Genomic DNA, 20,668 nt, shown 5'->3' on the forward strand with positions numbered 1-20,668 from the left:
CACTTGATCATGGTTTATGATTTTTTTTAATGTATTTAATGTATTGCTGACTCATATTTTGTTGAGAATTTTGGCATTTATGTTTATCTGGGCTATTGGCCTGTAATTTTCTTTCTTTCTAGTGTCTATCTGGTTTTGGAATTAAGATCATACTAGCCTCAAAAATGAGCTTGGGAGTCTTCCCTCTTTTAAATTTTTTGAATCACTTTGAGAAGGACAGGTGTTAATTCATGTTTTGTTTGGTGAAATTTACCTGTGAAGCCATCCAGTCCAGGGCTTTTGTTTATTGGAATTTTTTTAACAGTTTATTTGGTTTTTTTTTCTATTTTTTTATTTTAATCATTGTTCAAGTACAGTTTTATCCCTTTTACTCCCATTCCAGCCCACCCACCCAACCCTCCCCACTTCCTTCCCATTACCACCCTCCCCCTAGTTTTTGACCATGTGTCCTTTAAATTTGTTCCTGTAAACCCTTCCCATTCTCCCCTGAAATTCCCTCTACTCTCCCCTCTGGTCACTGTTAGTCTGTCCTCTATTTCAGTGTCTTTAGTTATATTTTGCTTGTTTCTTTGTTTTGTTGTTTAGGTTCCTGTTAACGGTGAGATCATATGGTATTTGTCTTTCACTGCCTGGCTTATTTCGCTTAGCATAATGTTTTCCAGCTCCATCCACGCTGTTGCAAAGGGTAGGAGCTCCTTCTTTCTTTCTGCTGCATAGAATTCCATTGTGTAAATGTACCATAGTTTTGTGATCCATTCATTTACTGATGGGCATCTAGGTTGCTTCCAGAACCTAGCTATTGTAAATTGTGCTGCTATGAACATCGGGGTGCAAAGGTTCTTTTGTATTGGTGTTTTAGTGTTCTTAGGATATAGTCCTAGCAGTGGAATTGCAGGGTCAAAAGGCAGATCCATCTTTAGTTTTCTGAGGAAGTTCCATATGGCTTTCCATAGTGGTTGTATCAGTCTGCAGTCCCACCAACAGCGCACTAGGGTCTCCTTTTCTCCACAACCTCTCCAACACTTGTTTGTTGCTTTGTTTATGATGGCCGTTTTGACTGGTGTGAAGTGGTATCTCATTGTGGTTTTAATTTGCATCTCTCTGATAGCTAGTGATATTGAATATTGTTTCATGTGTCTTTGGATCTTCTGTATGTCCTCCTTGGAGAAGTGTCTGTTCAAGTCCTTTGCCCATTTTTTAATTGGGTTGTTTGTCTTAGAGTGGAGTCATATAAGTTCTTTATATCTTTTGGAGATTAAACCTTTGCCTGAGGTATCATTGGCAAATATGTTTTCCCATACAGTTGGTTCTCTTTTAATTTTGATACTATTTTCTTTAGCTATGCAAAAGCTTTTTATTTTGATGAGGTCCCATTTGTTTATTCTTTCCTTTATGTCCCTTGCTCTGGGGGACATGTCAGTAAAAAAGTTTCTGTGTGAAATATCTGAGATTTTCCTACCTACGTTCTCTTCTAGGACTTTAATGGTGTCACGGTTCATATTTAAGTCTTTTATCCACCTTGAATTAATTTTTTTATAAGGCATAAGTTGGTGCTGGAGTTTCATTTTGTTGCATGTAGCTGTCCAGTTCCCCCAACACCATTTGTTGAAGAGGCTATTTTTATTCCATTTTATGTTGCTGCTTCCTTTGTCAAATATTAATTGACCGTAGAGACTTGGGTTGCTTTCTGGGCTCTCTGTTCTGTTCCATTGGTCCATGTGCCTGTTTTTATGCCAGTACCAGGCTGTTTTGATTACAGTGGCCTTGTAGTATAGTTTAGTATCAGGTATTGTGATCCCTCCTACTTTACTCTTCTTTCTCAAAATTGCAGCAGCTATTCGGGGTCGTTTATGGTTCATATAAATTTTTGAAATGTTTGTTCTATGTTTGTGAAATAAGCCATTGGTACTTTAATAGGTATTGCATTGAATGTGTAAATTGCTTTGGGTAGTATGGACATTTTGATGATGTTAATTCTTCCAATCCATGAACACGGTATATGTTTCCATTTGTTTGTGTCTTCCTTGATTTCTTTCCTCAGTGTTATGTAGTTTTCTGAATATAGGTCTTTTACCTCTTTGGTTAGGTTTATTCCTAGGTATTTTATTTCTCTTTTTGCTATTTCAAATGGGATTTTTTTTTTGATTTCTGCTTCTGCTGTTTCATTGTTGTTGTACAGAAATGCCTTTGATGTCTGGATATTGACTTTGTATCCCACTGTTTTGCCAAATTCATTTATTAGGTCAAGCAGTTTTTTGGTGGAGTCTATAGGATTTTCTATGTACACTATCATATCATCTGCAAACATTGATAGTTTTGTTTCCTTCTTTCTGATTTGGATGCCTTTTATTTCTTTTTCTTCTCTGATTGCTGTGGGTTAAACTTCCAGTACTATATTGAATAGAAGTGGTGAAAGTGGATAGCCTTGTCTTGTTCCTGATCTTAGTGGAAAATATTTTAATTTTGCCCATTGAGTATGATGTTGGCTGTAGGTCTCTCATATATGGCCTTTATTATGTTGAGGAATGCTCCCTCTATTCCCACTTCGCCGAGTGTTTTTATCATAAATGGGTGTTGTACCTTATCAAATGCTTTTTCTGCATCTATTGATATGATCATGTGGTTTTTGTCTTTGCTTTTGTTTATGTGATGTATTACATTTACTGATTTGCGAATATTGTACCATCCTTGCATCCCTGGAATGAATCCCACTTGGTCATGGTGTATGATCTTTTTAATGTATTGTTGGATGCACTTTGCCAATATTTTGTTGAGGATTTTAGCGTCAATGTTCATCAGCGATATTGGCCTAAAGTTTTCTTTCTTTGTTGTGTCTTTATCTGATTTTGGAATTAGGATGATGTTGGCCTCATAAAAAAGTTGGGGAGTCTTCCATGTTTTTGGATTTTTTGGAATAGTCTGTGAAGGATAGGGATTAACTCTTCCTTAAATGCTTTGTAGAATTCTCCTGTGAAACCATCTGGTCCCGGGCTTTTGTGTGTTGGGAGTTTTTTGATTACTGCTTCAATTTCTTTTGCTGTTATTGGTTTTTTCGGGCTTTCTGCTTCTTTTCCATTGAGTTTTGGAAGATTATATTCTTCCAGAAATTTGTCCATTTCATCTAGGTTTGCAAATTTCTTGGCATACAGTTCTTCGTAGTAATTTCTTACAATGCTTTGTATTTCTGTGGTATCCATTGTAATCTCTCCTCTTTCATTTCTGATTGTGTTTATCTGGGTTTTCTCTCTCTTTTTCTTGATGAGTCTGCTTAAAGGCTTGTTGATTTTGTTTCTCTTTTCAAAGAACCAGCTCTTGGATTCATTGATCCTTAGAATTGTGCTTTTAGTCTCTATGTCATTTAATTCTGCTCTGATCTTGGTTATTTCCTCCCTTCTGCTTGCTCTGGGCTGTCTTTGTTGTTGTTCCTCAAGTTCTGGTAGACATAGCATTAGGTTGTTTGTTTGAAATGTTTCTAACTTTTTTTAGTGGGCCTGTATCGCTATGAACTTCCCTCTCAGGACTGCCTTGGCTGTGTGCCATAAGTTTTGGGTTGTTGTGAGTTCGTTTTCATTTGTTTCCAGAAACCTTTTGATTTCTTCCCTAATATCATTCTTGACCCATTCATTGTTTAATAGCATGCTATTTAATCTCCATGATTTTGAGTGTTTTGGTTTTTTTCCCTTGGGGTTGGTTTCTAGCTTCAGTCCCTTGTGATCCGAGAAAATGCTTGGTGTGATTTCATTTTTTTTGAAATTGTTGAAGCTTGTTTTGTGTCCTATCATGTAATCTATCTTTGAAAATATTCTGTGTACATTTGAAAAGAATGTGTATTTAGCTTCTTTGGGATGGAGGACTCTGTATATATTAGTAAAGCCCATTTCATCTAGGGTATTGTTCAATGACACAATATCTTTGTTGATATTTTGTTTGGAAGATCTGTCCATTTTTGATAGTGGGGTGTTAAAATCCCCCACAATAATTGTGTTGCTGTCAATATCTTTCTTGAAGTCCTCTAAGATGTTCTTTATGTATTTGGGTGCTCCTATGCTGGGTGCATATATATTTACAATGTTTATTTCTTCTTGGTGGATTCTTCCCTTGAGTATTATGAAATGACCTTCTGGGTCCTTCTTCATGGCCGTTTTTTGGAAGTCTGTTTTGTCAGATATGAGTATTGCTATCCTGGCTTTTTTTCCTGTCCATTTGCTTGGAAAATTTGTTTCCAGCCCTTCACTTTCAGCCTGTGCAGGTCTTTTATCCTGAGGTGGGTCTCTTGTAGGCAGCATATGTGTGGGTCATGTTTTCTTATCCAGTCAGCTATTCTATGTCTTTTGATTGGAGCATTTAATCCATTTATGTTTAAGGTTATTATTATAGGTACTTATTCATTGCCTTTTATGTACGTGTGTTCCTCTCTCTCTCTCTCTCTCTCTCTCTTTTTCTTCCTTTCCTTAAAGCAGTCCCTTTAGCATCTCTTGCAGAGCTGATTTGGTGGAGGTGTATTCTTTTAGACTTCTCTTGTCTGAGAAGCTTCTTATTTGGCCTTCTATCTTGATTGAAAGCCTTGCTGGGTAAAGTAGCCTTGGTTGCAGACCTCTGGTTCTCATTACTTGGAATATTTCTTGCCATTCTCTTCTGGCTTAGAGTGTTTCCATTGAGAAGTCAGCTGTTAGCCTTATTGGGGCTCCCTTATATGTTACTTTCTGTTTTTCCTTTGCTGCTTTTAATATTCTCTCTTTGTCTTGCAATTTTGCCATTTTAATTATGATGTGTCTTGAGGTGGGCCTCTTTGGGTTCCTCTTGATTGGGACTCTCTGTGTTTCCTGTATTTGTGTGACTTTTTCTCTCATCAAATTAGGGAAGTTTTCCATCATTACTTTTTCAAATAGATTTTCGATCCCTTGCTCTTCTTCTTCTCCTTCTGGTATCCCTATTATATGGATATTATTATGTTTCATATTGTCTTGCATTTCTCTTAATCCCTCTTCATTCTTTCTGAGCCTGTTTTCCTTTTCTTGCTCTTTCTGGGTGTTTTCCTCTACTTTGTCCTCTAGCTCGCTGATCCGATCTTCTGCTTCATCAATCCTGCTTTTCATTCCTTCTACTGTGTTCTTCAGTTCAGAAATTGTATTCTTCATTTCCTCTTGGCCCTTGTTGATAGTTTCTATTTCCTTTTTCATGCTGATGTAGTTTTCAGTGAGTTCATTGTAGCTTCCCTGTAGTTTCTGGTAGCTCACTGTGAGCTCATTGAGCTTCCTGATGATCATTGCTTTGAACTCAATATCTGATAGTTGAATTGCCTCTATTTCATTTAGCATTCTTTCTGAGGCTTCCTCCTTTCCTTTCATTTGGGGATTGTTTCCTTGTCTTCCCATTGTTTGTGAGACTCTTCTTGTTAGCCTCAGCTTCTTAAGTTGATCTGTTCTGGCTCCCTGGGTTTGTGGTGTGAACTTCTTTTGTAGAATAGCAGTGAGTTTCAGTGGTGCAGTTTCCTTGATCTCCCAAGCTCACTGGTCTTGGGCTGTCGTTTAAGTTGGCTTTGAGTTTGCCTTTGGGTTTTGAGTGTTGTTGGGTCTTTCTTTGGTGGTTCCTTCCCACCAGCTGGTTAAATGAGGGTCACTCTGACCACCACTTCTTGTATTTTGTTGTGCTGGTGAGGGCAGGTTGTGTTGAAGCTGGTTCTTCTGTGTGTATAAGGTTTAAAAAATTCTCTCTTTTTCTTGTTCAGTTGTTTTTATTCGGTACTGTCTCTACTGTTTAGTTGTATTTCCAGATAGGTCCTGGATTGAGGGTTGTGTGGTTACCACTCCCTCCTTCACCTTCTTCTGTTGTTATCTGTTAGTGGTTCCTTTGTTGTTGGGTTTCCTCTTCCAGTGGGCATCCTGGTGTTCACCGCCTCAACCTATTCTTTTTTTTCATCAGTTGGAGGGGGAAGGCAAAATGGTTTAAGACAGCAACAGAGAATTCTATGATATTTACAGTAGCAGCAAGTACGGAAGAGATAGGAGATCCTTTGACAATGTATAGTGTGAACTGTGATCTTCCACCCAGCTAGCTGATTTTTAGAAAGGATGGAAAGAGGATAAGACTCTTGTTGAGGAAGGAAGGATTGTGAGTTGGATCTATAAAACAGTGAGGTTGTGGGAAGTCAGATTCTGAGGTAAGGTGAGAGTAAAGAATAGTAAATAGGTGTAGTGTGTGAGAGAATAGGGTTAACCACTACAATGATAGAGTTCAGGAAACTTTGAAATGGGCTAAGATCTGGGAGGGGTGTTGTGAAGTAATTACAATTGCATGCAACAGCAATTATGTACAATAATATAATGGCAACAATCATATGACAGAATCTATAAGATCTATGTAACAAGAATAGGGAGTACAGAACCTTGAGTAGTGTGCTAATGGGGCACAGGTGAGTTAAAGGACAGTAGATTAGCAATACAGTATGGAAAGAGATATCAGGGGAAAGCTGTCAGGTCATACAATATATCCAGCCTAGCAAAGCAGACTATACAAAAAGAAAAGGGATACAAAAATACTATTACAAAAAGATGTAAGAATACTGGAAAAATAATACAAATATGCAATAACTTGCAGGTTCTCTGTAATAGCAGAGTGAAATTTGTCTCACTGTCCCATCTGTTGTGATGCCCTTTCTTTGGGTTCAACTTTGGTCTTTTCACAGATCCAGGATTTTGTCTCACTTGTAGGTGTTTAGAAAAAAATTTAAAAAATAAAAATAGAAAAGGCAGATGAAGGAAGGAAGAAGAGATAAAATTGGAGGAAAGGAAGGAGGAAGGAATAAAACAAGAAATCAGGAACGAGAGGAAAAAGAAGTCAAAAGAGAATAAAAACAATAAAAATTAAAAAATTAAGAATTGTTAAAAAAATAGAATCAAATTAAAAAGTCTCTTGGTTTCAGAGCAGCCAAACTGCTCTTGCTGGCTGTGGCAGGCTGAGGGGTGATTGGTATGGCTTTTCTTCCTCGACCAGCAGAGCTCACACTGGCTGCCATGCTGTCTGGGAAGCTAATGTGGCTCCACAGCCTTGTGCCCTGGGTGTGGGAAGGTCTTTCCCCAGGGTTATTGCAGTGGACTGGGGTGCAGGGATGCTCTCCCTGCACAGGAGCCCTGGGCTGGGTGGCAGGGAGGCTGGAGCAACTGATCGCTTTAGGAGAATTCTCCAAACAGTGTCTGTCTATTCACTCCTTCCTCTTGAGAAATTCCTCCTGTTCAAGCCTGCTGCTCCACACAGTGGCCTGGCTTCTCCCACTGCCAAACTCTCCAGCCAGACCAGTGACTGTGGTGATCAGGGCCTGCTGTGTGACCTAGCCCCTCCCGTGTCCACATCCTCCAAAGGTGCTCACAGCCCCTGTGTGTTTGCTAGCACCTGGATTCCTCCCAGTGCCGCTCAGACCTTGTTTGGCTGGGGAGGGAGCAGTTGTCCTGGCTCTCTCCCAAGGACTCTGTGGCAAACCCAGCAGCAGGAACTGGGCCTGGGGCTGCAGACCCTGGGCCACGCGCTGGTCCCTGGGACCCTACCTTGTTGCAGCACTCTTCTTAGGGTCTGGTTTTTCGGTTCCATCACAATCCTTGGTTCCCTATTTTCACATATGCTGAAGTATGTTGGTTGCTTGCTTTTCTACTCCATAGATCGGTCAGGATTTTCTCCCCTTAGCAGAGGGAAGCAGAATCTGTTCCTTCCTACTCGGACGCCATCTTAGCTCAATCTGTTGGAAGTTTTTTGATTACTGTTTCAATTTCACTAATTTTAATCTGTCTATTCAGATTTTCTGATTTGTCCTGATTTAGTTTTGGAAGAGTACATTTCTAGGAATTTATCCATTTTGTCCAGGTTATCCAATTCATTGGCCTAGAGTTGTTTGTAACATTTTCTTACAATTCTCTGTATTTCTGGGAAGTTGTTGTTATTTCTCCTCTTTCATTTCTGATTTTATTTATTTGGGTCCCCACTCTTTTTTTCTTTATGACACTGGTTAATAGTTTGTTAATTTGATTAACTTGTCATAGAACCATTTCTTGGATCCATTAATCTTTGTATTATTTTTTTTTACTTTATTTCATATATATCTGTTTCAATCTTTATTATTTCTTTCCTCCTATTCACTTTGGGCTTTTATTGTTGTTCTTTTTCTTGTTCTTTCAAGTGTAAATTTAGATTGTTTATTTGATATTTGTCTTGTTTCTTCAGGTGACCTGTAATACTATGTAATACTATGAATTTCCCCTGTAGGACTACTTTTGCTGTGTCCCATACAATTTGTTTTGTTGTGTTCTCATTTCCATTTGTTTCAAAGTATCTCCCTTCATCTCTTTTTTAGCCCATTTATTGTTTAATAACATGTTATTTAGCCTCCATGTGTTTGTGTATTTTTCAGTTGTTTTTTTTTTTCATGTGATCAATTTCTAGTTTCATACTATTATGGTCAGAGAAGATGTTTCATGTGATTTCAATCTTCTTAAATTCATTGAGGCATATTTTGTGTCTTAACATGTGGTCTATTCTATAAGATGCTCCAGGTGTACTTGAAAAAATGTATATTGTGCTGCTTTTTGTGATGAAATGCTCTGAAGATATAAAATCCATCTGATCTAGTTCGTTATTTAAAGCCACTGTTTCAGTTGATTTTCAGTCTGTAAAATATATCCACTGATATCAGTGGGGCATTAAAATCACTTACTGTGAGTGCATTACTGTTGATCTCTCCCTTTATGTGCATCAACATTTGCTTTATAAATTTAGGCACTCCTATGTTGTGTGCATGTATGTTTACAAAGATTGTATCTTCTTGTTAGATTGCTGTTTTTATCCTTACGTAGTGCACTTCTTTTTCTTTTATAGTAGCCTTTGTTTTAAAGTTTATTTTGTGTAATATAAGCATTGTTACCCTAGTTTTTAAAAAAAATTCATTTGCATGAAATACCTTTTCCATACTTTTACTCTTAGTCTGGGTGTACATTTCATTCTGAGGTTGATCTCTTGTAGACAGCGCATATGTGGGTCTTGTTTTGTTATCCATTTAGCTACCCTTTGTCTTTTTATTGGAGCAGGAGTCCAAAGAGTGGGGTTATTTCATTCCCTTATGTTGATCCTATAAGGAGGAGAGTGCTCCACCACAGAAAGATGGCATCTGTGGTGTGAGAGAGGGAGTCAGCATAGGGGTCCTAATGGCTGTTGATGGGTCTCTCCCCAGATCCACAAACCCCAGTCTCTTTTTACACAACTCCAGTCCTCTCTACCCTCCTTCCACCAGCATGAGTGGCTGCTAACAAAATTTTGTGTACTGGCCATTTATAAGGGTGCCTATGTCTCTAGTTGACTCCTGTCCCTTTGTGCACACAGAATTCCGGCTGTTTTTCAAAACCAAATATTATATGGGCACTTCTTCCAGAATCAGGGGTTTTGAACTGGGTAGCCTGGCTTGGGGTTAAGATCCAAGCTTCTGAGATATCCCTCCAGAATCGCAGCTGCTGCCTGTGGGAGCATACCCAGCTGTTTTTGCATCTCTGTGCTTCCTATAGGTCTCCACTTGGCTTCTTCTGTGATTCTTGGTTATAAGACTTCTGATTCAGCTAGTCTTCAGTTGGTTATTCAGGTTGACTGTTCTATATTTTAGTTGTAATTCCAGTTTGGTCCTGGAAGGATGTGAGTATAACATCCACCTAATCTACTTCCATCTTAACTCTCCTTCAAAATCTTCCTTTTTAAAAGTGTGTGGGTTTCTGTTGTTTCATTTGTTTATTCATTAATTGGTTGATTCTTGTCTGAGTTCTGATTGGAGATCAGCCCTGCAACCTTGGTATAGGGGGGAGGGGTGGCACTCTAACCAACTGAGCTACCTGGCTAGGGATGCTCAAAATTTTTCCTTAAAGACCAAGAATAAAAACTGTAAATAATTATTGAAAATGTTTGCATGCTTGAGATTTCTTTATTTCAAACATTTTTGGGGCTATAGTCTCTCTCAAAAAATTGGAGAGCACTGTTATAAATATATCTCATTCAAATAAAATGAGGAAACATATCATTTGCCTCTGAAAATTGCCATGTCTATTTAGATGTCATTTATCAGCTGTTCAGTGAAAGAATGAGGCAGAAACAAGGGCAGAAATAAATCTGAAGCCAAATGTTTCTGAAAAAAAAAAAAAAAGAAGTATTCCTCTAAGTGTTACTTCACATGGAGTTAATACAACAGAATACAACTATTTTTAACAATTAGTATAAAACTTAGTATGTAAGGTATAAATATTCAGAATATTTTAAAATCTTCAAGAGTAAGATATCTTTAAAAATAATAAGTAGTCAATGTTCAGAAATTTATAACATTATTGTACACTAACAATAAACTATCTGAAAGAGGAACTAAGAAAAAATTCATTTACTATAGGAAACACAAATAAAATGAAATACCTAGGAATAAATTTAACCAAGGTGGTAAAAGCATAATTTTACTCAAAAAAGTATAGAACACTGAAGAAAGAATTTGAGGAAGATTCAAATAAATGGCAATATATACCATGTTCATGGATTAGAAGAATTAACATCATTAAAATGTCCATACTACCCAAAGGAATCTATAGATACAATGCAATTCCTATTAAAATACCAATGGCATATTTCACAGATCTAGAACAAATATTTCAAAAATTTATATTCAATCAAAAAAGACCCTGAATAGCCTCAGCAATATTGAGACAGAAGAACAAAATTAGAGGGATCACAATACCTAATATCAAACTGTACTACAAGGCCACTGTAATCAAAACAGTCCAATACTGGCATAAGAACAAACACAGAAATCAATGGAACAGAATAGAAAGCCCAGAAAAAAAGCCATGTCTCTATGGTCAATAAATGTTTGACAAAGAGAGCATGAGCATACAGTGGAGTAAAAATAGTCTTTTCAATAAATGGGAGAGTAAAAATAGCCTTTTCAATTCAATGGGAGAACTGGACTGGTATGTGCAAAAAAATGAAACCAGGCCACCAATTTAGACCATACACTAGGATAAATTCAAAATGGATAAAAGATTTAGTAAGTCATAATACCATAAAAGTCCTAGTGGAAAACATAAGCAACAACATTTCAAATATTCCACGCAGCAATATTTTTGCTGATATACCTCCTAGGGCAAGGGAAATAAAGGAAAAAAATAAACAAATGGACTACATCAAATTAAAAAGTTTCTGTACAGCTAAAGAAACCATCATTAAAATGAAAAGGGAATTGACTTAGTAAGATAACGTATTTGCCAATGACACATCAGACAAAATGTATAAAGAACTCATACAACTCAACACCAGGAAAACAAATGATCTAATTAAAAAATGGGCAAAAGATCTGAATAGACACTCCTCCAAAGAGGACATACAGATGGCCCATAGACATGAAAGGATGCTCAACATCACTAGCCATTAGAGAGTTTCAGATTAAAATGACAATGAGATATCATCTCCCAACTATCAGAATGACCATCATTAATAAATCAACAAACAACACATGTTGGCATGGGTGTGGAGGAAAGGGAATCATAGTGGTGGGAATGCAGACTGGTGCAGCCACTGTGGAAAACAGTACAGGGTTTCCTCAAAAAATTAAAAATGAAACTGCCTTTTGACCCAGCAATTCCATTGCTGGAAATATACCCTAAGAATCCTGAAACACCAATTCAAAAGATCTTATGCACCCCAATGTTCTTAGCAGCACCGTACACAATAGCCAAGTGTTGGAAAAAGCCTAAGGGCTCATCAGTATATGAATGGATTCGAAAACTGTGGTACATTTACACAGTGGAATACCATGCTGCAGAAAGAAAGAAGGAGCTTCTACCATTTGGGACATCATGGATGGACCTGGATAATATTATGCTAAGTGAAATGAACCGTCAGTGAACGACAAATAACATATGATCTCACTTACAAGAGGAATTTAATGAACAAAAGAAACTAATGAGCAAAACAGAACCAAAGACATGGAAACATGGAAGACTGACAGCTGCAGGGGGAAAGGGGACAGGGGGGAATGATGGAAAGAAGGGGAAGGGGTTAGTCAAAGAACATGCATAAATGACCCATGAGCATGGATAACGATGTGGGGATTGACTGTGGGAGCTGGTGAGTGGAGGAGAGAAAAGAGGGAAATTGGGACAACTATAATAACATAAAAAAGAATTTTAAAAAGTAAAAAATAGTAAAAGAAGTGTAGGTATAAATTTGCCAACATTAAACTAGTGAGAAATATTTCTAAATCTTCCAAAGAAACTTTGAGTCATTAGTGCAGTGCTAATTAATTCCTTTATCTGTATTTTTGCCATAATATACCATAATAAACACTGATATTTATATACTAAAATGTAGTAAGCTGTGGCTGCATTTTGTTTTGCTCACTGTGTATCTTCTGAAAAGCAAGAATCTGCTTTACAGAAGAAGTATATTTAAACTGATGACAATAGATACTACACTTGATCTTAGCCAAAAGGTGGAGAAACAATACAAAAGTGTCTAAAAACAAAATACCTCATTCTTATCACTATTTCACATTGAACTGGAGTGAATCACTTATAGATGGCTCAGGACTTAACCCAATTTGCTGCATTTTGAAAAAAAAGGTAAAAAAACACCCTGCTTTAGTATGCCTGGCCAGTGGTAATGTATTTTACAAGCTTGAACCCCAAAATGTGCTGTGCTTTCAAGTTATTGTTTAAATTGTCTGAGGGTACAGGTTTGAGGAACACATTATTTATTTTCCCATACTTATGATCTCTAAACATTTTATATTTAATCTTTTGTGGAGAGCTTTTTGTCTTTACCTTGAGCTGAGTGTGTGCTAGGCCATAAAACCAAGTGATGACCCAGTGGAACCGATGGGCACACTAAAGAGATTCCAAACACTGGTTCAGACCAAAAAAGCCAGGGGCTCCAGGCTGAATGAGATAAAACCTCCTTTAATAAATCTCCGTAAGTAAGAATTCAATGAGCTGCTAAAAATACTTTGGGGGAAGAACTGGTATAGTATGTATTAATAAAGGTCATTTTTATAAAGCCTTAAAGTCATCATTAAACATTTGGTTTATTTCTAATTGCCAAGTTAAATGTGAAACATATTCCCTCCCTGTTCCTGAATTTTGCCTTACGCCTATGTCCCACTCCATTCCTCCCTCCCTTCAGGACTGGGCAAAGGGACAGTGTGAGAGAAAGCCATGGGCGATGGTCAGCAAGGCAATAAGGGTCAGAGCCATTCCTTGGCCATAGAAAACAATAGTTTTTAGTTTTGATATGAGGGCAGCAAGAAATGTCATGACATGCAACTTTGATATCTATTTATTAAAAATGCCCTATTAGTCATAATCTTTTGTTTACACCAGTTAAACATTTGACCACAAAAGAGTTGATCACATGGTACAATTTACTATGAGTAATATGTATTTCTATTTCCTGTAACTGGTTTACATATAACTAGAATTTTCATCAGACCTTTCATCACATGTAAATATAGGTCTCACTAATCAACTTTATAGTATTAAGTATCTTTTTAATAAATCTTTTTGCAGATTGATATTAAAATGCAAAAATTTAGAATACCAATAGGATTTCAGCCCATATCTGAGATTTCATTCTTTAAAGTAAGACAAAGATTTCATTTGCTTCTTTATATTGCTCTCTTATACACACGACTTCCAAAAATTATAAATATATAAAACTACATGCACACCATATCATTCTTAGAAGATGTGGGGAATTTTTGCAATTGTTTTTTCTCAAGTGTCATTCAGTATACTATTTGCAGATGGCAGTCATTCCAGTCAAACTGACTTTAATCATTAAATATGATTAAATGGATTTTTAAATATTTTAAACATTCACTGAGCCACACCAGCCAGGGTCTTTTTTATTGATTTATTTATTTTTTTAAAGAACTTATACATACGACCCATGGACATGGACTAAGGAGAGTGGAATGCTGTGGGAACAGGGCTGTAGGCTGGAGGGGAATAAAGGGGAGAAAAAAAAATGGGACAACTATAATGGCATAATCAATAAAATATATTTTTTAAAAATTTAAAAATTCAAAAAATTTAGGTTAATAAATCATTACAGAACAAATAATTTAATATACAAAATACTCTTTTAAAATGCTATTATAAGTTATTTTGTTAAATTTTTAAAAATGTATTTTCTATGTTTATTTTTTTAAAGATTTTATTTATTTATTTATTTTTAGAGAGGGAAGGGAGGGGGAGAGAGAGAAAGAGAGAGGGAGAGAAACATCAATGTGCGGTTGCTGGGGGTCATGGCCTGCAACCCAGGCATGTACCCTGACTGGGAATCGAACCTTGGACACTTTGGCTCGCAGCCCACGCTCAATCCACTGAGCTATGCCAGCTAGGCCTATTTTGTTAAATTAAATGATTGTTTTATCCTCTGGTATTCATCCATTTCTGTTATATAAAATGAACCATAATATTCATAATTCCTACATATACAAAATTATTGTACTTACTTGTGAACTTACTTTTCCTTATCATTCAGAAGCTGAAGATACAACCTTGGTTTCCTATATGAAATTATCCAAATTTCAAGAAAAGAAAGTTAATAATATTAGCATAAGGAAGAAAGAAAAAATAGAGTTCAGACTGGATTCTCTGTCTTCATCACTGTTTAGATCCAACACTTCAACTGGATGCAACTTGGCAGAAATGTTATCTTACAATGAAGGTAAAATTCAAATGTACAACAATTGGAAGCCTTTTCCAGATAAAACACTCTGGACATGTGCTGATTTGGAAATTGCCCAAGTAGGACCCCAGGACAACCGTTTTTTGCCGTAATCACCACCCACGTCTCAAGTCTTCTTGTACAGATATGCATCTCTCACTTTTGTGGCTAAGTCTGTAAATGACAGAAATGTATCCTCTTATCTGGATGTTTGTGCTGACAGGAAAAAAACAGATAACAAAAGTGCTAATCAGTCAAATTTATCAGTGTCAGGAAAGTTACCAGAGCTAGACTTAACTTTCCAAGTAGCAATGCAGCTCTTGTGACTTTTGCTATCATGTTACTATAATATATATTTCTGTTTTCCTTTTTTAATGTTTTGATTCTTTTTATTGTATTCTTTTCCCATTACAATGTATCTCCCTTATACCTTCTCCATCCACACTCACAACCTCCTTCCCACTCACAGTCATCACACTGTGTCAGTGTCCATGGGCTCCCTTTATTTTTTTACTTGATCTCCCCACTCCCACAACACCCACTTCCACCTCCAACTCCCTGCTCTCTTATCTGTGAGCCTGTCTCTATTTTGCTTGCTACTTCAGTTTGTTCATTAGATTCCCCATAAGTGAAATCATATGGTACTTGTCTTTTTTTGACTGGCTTATATTACTTAGGATAAAGTTCTCCAGGTCTACCCATGCCATTACAAAGGGTAAAATCTTCTTCTCTCTCTCTTTTTTTTTTTAATTAGCAGAATAGTATTCCGTTGTGTAAATGTATCATAGCTATTGTATCCACTCAAGTACTGATGGACACTTGGGCTGCTTCCAAGTCTTGGCTGTTGTAAATAAAGCTGCAATAAACATAAGGATGCATATATTCTTTTGAATTAGTGTTACAGGTTACTTCAGATAACTTTCTAGAAGTGGAATCTCTGGGTTATAAGGGAGTTCTATCTTTAATGTTTTGAGATAATTCCATAATGCTTTCCACAGAGGCTGCATCAGTCTGCATTCCTACTAACAGTGCACAAAAGTTCTGCTTTCTCCACATCTCACCAGCACTTGTTTGTTAATTTATTGATGGTAGCCATCTGATGGTAGCCACGTGAGATGATATCTCATTGTGGTTTTAATTTGCATTCCTCTGATGATTAGTAACACTGAGCATCTTCTCATATGTCTATTGGCCATCTGTATGTCCTCTTTGGAGAAGTGTGTATTAAGGTCCTTTGACCATTTTTTTTTACATTGGATTGATTGTTATTTGAGTGTTGAGATTTTAAAAGTTCTTTATAAATCTTGGACAACCCCCTTGTCACATGTATCAGTGAATATGTTCTCCTATTCAGTGGGTTGTCTATTCATTTTGCTGATGGTTTCCTTTGCTGTGAAAAATCTTTTTAGTTTGATGTAGTCCCATTTATTTGTTTATTTATTTTTTCCCCTTGACTGAGGAGATATACATAAAGAATATTGCTATGAGAAATGTCCAAGATTTTACTACTTATGTTATCTTCTAAGATTTTTATTATTTCAAGTCTAACATTTAAGTCTTTAATCCATTTTAAGTTTATGCTCATATGTGGTATAAAAAGGTGGTCTAGTTATGTAGTTTTTTTGCATTCATCTGTCTAATTTTCCCAATACCTTTTTTAAAAATAAGCTATCTTTAGCTCATTGTATCTGCTTGTTTTGTCTGCCAAATATGAATCAACTATAAAGGCATGGACATATTTCTGGATTCTCTATTGTTTCATTGAACTATTTATATGTTTTTATGCCAGTACCACACTGTTTTAATTACTGTGGCCTTATAGTATAGTTTGATATTATGTAGATGACCTCCTACTTTGTTTTTCTTTCTCAAGATCTCAGCTGCTATTCAGTCCTTTTGTGTTTTCACACAAATTTTTGGAATATATGTTCTAGTTTTATGAAATAAATTATTGGTATTTTGATAAGAATTGCACTGAATCTATAGGTTGCTTTGGGTAATATGGACATTTTAATGATCTTCATTCCTATCCATGACCACAGTATATACTTCCACTTATTTGTATCTTCTTCAGTGTTTTTCTTCAGTATCTTATAATTTTCAAGCACAGGTCTTTTACATTCTTGGTGAAATTTTTTCCTAGGTATTTTATTCTTTTTGAAGCAATAGTGAATGGGATTGTTTTCTCTATTTCACTTTCTTTTTACAGTTCATTATTGCCATATAAAAACACAACTGACATCTGGATGTTAATTTTGTGTCCTGCTACTTTACTGAATTCATTTATTAGTTATGGTAGTTCCTTGGTAGAATCTTTCGGGCTCTCTATATACACTATCAAGTCATCTGCAAATAATGACAGATTTAGTTCTTCCTTTCTAATTCAGATGCCTTTTTTTTCTTCTTCTTGTCTGCTTAATCTAGGTAGAACTTCCAGAAACCATGTTGAACAAGAGTAGTGACAGTGGGAATCCCTGTCTTGTTTCTGATCATAAAGGGAACATTTGTAGTTTTTGCCCATTAAGTGTAATGTTGGCTGTGGGTATGTCATACATTGTCTTTATTATGTTGAGATTTGTTCCCTCTATTCCCATTTTGTTGAGAGTTTTTATCATAAATGGGTGCTGAATTTAATCAAATGCTTTTCTAGCATCTATCACTATGCTTTTGTGGTTTGTATCCTTCATTTTGTTTATGTGGTGTACTATGCTTATCGATTTGCAGATATTGTAAGCACCTTGCATTCCAGAGATAAATCCCACTTGACCATGGTGTAAGATTTTTTTGATGTATTGCTCTATTCATTTCAATAATATTTTGTTATGGATTTTAGCACCTCTGTTCATCAGGGATATGGACTTATAATTTTCTTTCTTTGTAGTATCTATATCTGGTTTTGGAATTAGAATGATGCTGGCCTCATAAAATGAGCTTGATAGTCTTCCTTCCTCTTGAATTTTTTGGAATAGTTTGAGAAGAGCTGTTAGTTCTTTGAATGGTGAAATTTGCCTATAAAGTTATCCAATCCAGGGCTTTTGTTTGTTGACAGTCTTTTGACTACTTCAATTTCACTAATTTTAATCTATCTATTCAAATTCTCTGATTTTTCCTGATTTAGTTTTTGAAGATAGTATGTTTCTAGGAATTTATCCATTTTGTCCAGGTTGTCCAATTTGTTGGCATGGAGTTGTTTGTAACATTTTCTTACAATCCTTTGTATTTCTTTGATGTCAATTGTTACTGCTTGTCTTTCATTTCTGATTTCATTTATTTGGGTCCTCTATCTTTTTTTTTTCTTGATGAGTCTTGTTAAAAGTTTATCAATCATGGCTATCTTTTCAAAGAAATGGCTGTTGGATTTGTTGATCTTTTGTGTTGTTTCTTTTTAGACTCTATTTCTGTTCTGATCTGTATTATTTCCTTTTTTCTATTCACTTTTGGCTTTGTTTCTTGTTCTTTTCCAAGTTGTGTAAAGTTAGATTATTCCTTTGTGCTGTTTTCTTTTTTCTTGAAATAGGCATGTTATGCTATGAATTTCACTCTTTCAAAGTGGGTATTTGTTTCAAGGTATCATTTGTTTCTTCCTTGATCTCATTGTTAACCTATTCACTGTGTAATAATATGTTGTTTAGCCTCCATGTCCTTGTGTATTTTTCAGTTTTCTTCTTGTGATTGATTGACAGTTTGATAACATATGGTAAGAGAAGATGATTGAAATGATTTCAATCTTCTGAAATTTACTGAGACTTATTTTGTGATTTCACATGTAGTCTATCCTAGAAAATGTTCTCTGCTTCAGGGTGGAATGCTCTGAAGATATTAAGTCCATTCGATCTTCTGTGTCATTTAATACTGCCATCTCCTTGTTGATTTTCTGTCTGGATGATCTATCCATGGATGCTAATAGGGTTTTAAAATGACCTATATATTTAGATGCTTCTATTTTGGGTCCATAAATGTTTACTAGGGTTGTGTCTTCTTGTTAGATTGTTCCCTAATCATTATGTAGTGTCCTCACCATGGCCTTGCTTTTAAAGTCTATTTTGGCAGAAATAATTAATGGCACCCCAGTTTTTTTCCTTTTTTAATTTTCATGAAATATCTTTTCCATGCCTTTAATTTTAGTCTTTGTGCATCTTTCATTTTGTGGTGGTTTTCTTGTAGACACCATATATACAGGTCTTGTTTCCTTATCCACTTAGCTACCCTATGTCTTTGATCGGAGCATTTAAGTCATTTACATTTAAAGTGATTATTGATAGAAATGTATTTATTGTAATTTTTTTCTGAACTAGTAATCTGATTTTTTTCTTCTTCATTTTAAATCCAGCCCTTTAATATTTGTTGTAATACTGGTTCTGTGGTAACAAACTACTTTGGCTTTTTTTCCTCTGGGAAGTTCTTTTTTTCTCCTTCAATTTTAAATGATAGCTTTGCTGGGTAAAGTGGCTTTAGTTGTAGGTTCTTGCTTTTTATCACTTAGAATATTTTGTGCCAATTCCTTCTAGCCTGCAATGCTTCTGTTGAAAACTCAGATACACTCTTATGGGAGCTCCCTTATAGGTAACAAACTGCCTTTCTCTTGCAGCTATTAAGATTCTCTCCCTTTGTTTAAGCTTCACTATTTTAATTATGCTGTGTCTTGGTGTGGGCTTCTTTGTGTCTATCTTGTTTGGGACTCTGTGCTTTCTGAACTTGTGTGCCTTTTTCCTTCACCAGGTTAAGGAAGTTTTTGGTTATTATTTTGTCAAATAGTTCCCAATCTCTTACTCTCTCTTTTTTTGCTCTGCTATCCCTATGATGTGGATGTTGTTATACTTCCTATTGTCCCAAGGTCCCTCAAACTATCCATATTTTATTTATTTATTTATTTATTGCTCTGATTGGGTGTTTTTACTTTTACTTTGTCTTCTAAGTGGCTGATTTGATCCTATGCTTCATCTAACCTGTAATATCTTCTTTCCAGTACATTATTTATTTCAAATATTGTAAAATTTATTTCTGAATGGTCTTTTTTTTACAGTTTCTATGTGTTTTCATGCTGCTGAGCATTCTTATAATCATTACTTTGAACTCTGTATATGATAAATTGCTTGCCTCCATTTCTTTTAGCTTTCTTCTGGAGAACTCTCTTGTTCTCTCATTTGGGGCCTATTTCTTTTTCTTTTCATTTTGGCTGACTTTTTGTGTTTGTTTCCACGTATTGGGTAGATCTGAAAAGACTCTGTTACAGAACTACATCAGGCACTGCCTATGACTGGCCCTGGGCAATTGGTTTCAAACTATTGGTGATACATGGCTTGTGGTTCCCTCTGCTTGATCTGCATGAATGCAGAGAAAAGCACGCTGTGCAACAAATTGGATTTTGCCTGTACTGGGCCCAGAAGAGGGCCAGCTAAAATCTCAGAGCACCCAAACATCCACTGCTGCCTGCAGTTTGTCTGTTATGCTTAGTCATTGAGAGAGCTGTGGGCTGTACTCCTCAGCAGGGTTTAAGCTCCACAGTGTGGTGCAAAAGGTAATCCTGCAGATAGAACTATTATTTCCCTTCAGGCTGATGCTGCTAGGAGGGGAGTGCTCTGCCAGAGAAAGATGATTTGTCTGGTATGGGAAATGACAGTACAGGGACACTGGCAGCTAACACTTCAGCTCTTTTCCCAGAGCCAGCAATCCCAGACTCTCCTCATGTGGCTCCAGTCTGCTCTGCTTTACCCCCACTGGAGCCCAAGGTCTTTGGCCCTTTGAGTGTGTGACTGTATCTTCAGCCATCTCTCCCTGGTGGAAAGAAACTACTGTTTTTCAGAGCCAGATGTTATGTGGGTGTCTTTCCTGGTTCTGCTGTCCAGGCTGGGGAGCCTGGAGTGGGGTTCAAACTAAACACTTCTCAGGGGGAATCCCCCCAGCAACTGAAATATCCCTGTGGAACTTCAGCTGC

The 20,668-nt window shown here is 36.5% G+C and overlaps 1 protein-coding gene across 1 annotated transcript in view; it reads left to right on the forward strand.

Moving 5' to 3' along the window:
- Positions 1-20,668, forward strand: part of LOC114488181 (SAM domain-containing protein SAMSN-1) — a 163,718-nt gene that overhangs the window by 58,733 nt on the left and 84,317 nt on the right. The window contains 2 exon segments of the mRNA XM_036017922.1: positions 14,548-14,831; positions 14,833-14,882. Of these exon segments, the coding sequence (XP_035873815.1) occupies positions 14,548-14,831; positions 14,833-14,882 (334 nt within the window).

The sequence above is a fragment of the Phyllostomus discolor genome, chromosome 2, assembly GCF_004126475.2.
Source record: "Phyllostomus discolor isolate MPI-MPIP mPhyDis1 chromosome 2, mPhyDis1.pri.v3, whole genome shotgun sequence".
Lineage (NCBI taxonomy): Eukaryota > Metazoa > Chordata > Mammalia > Chiroptera > Phyllostomidae > Phyllostomus > Phyllostomus discolor.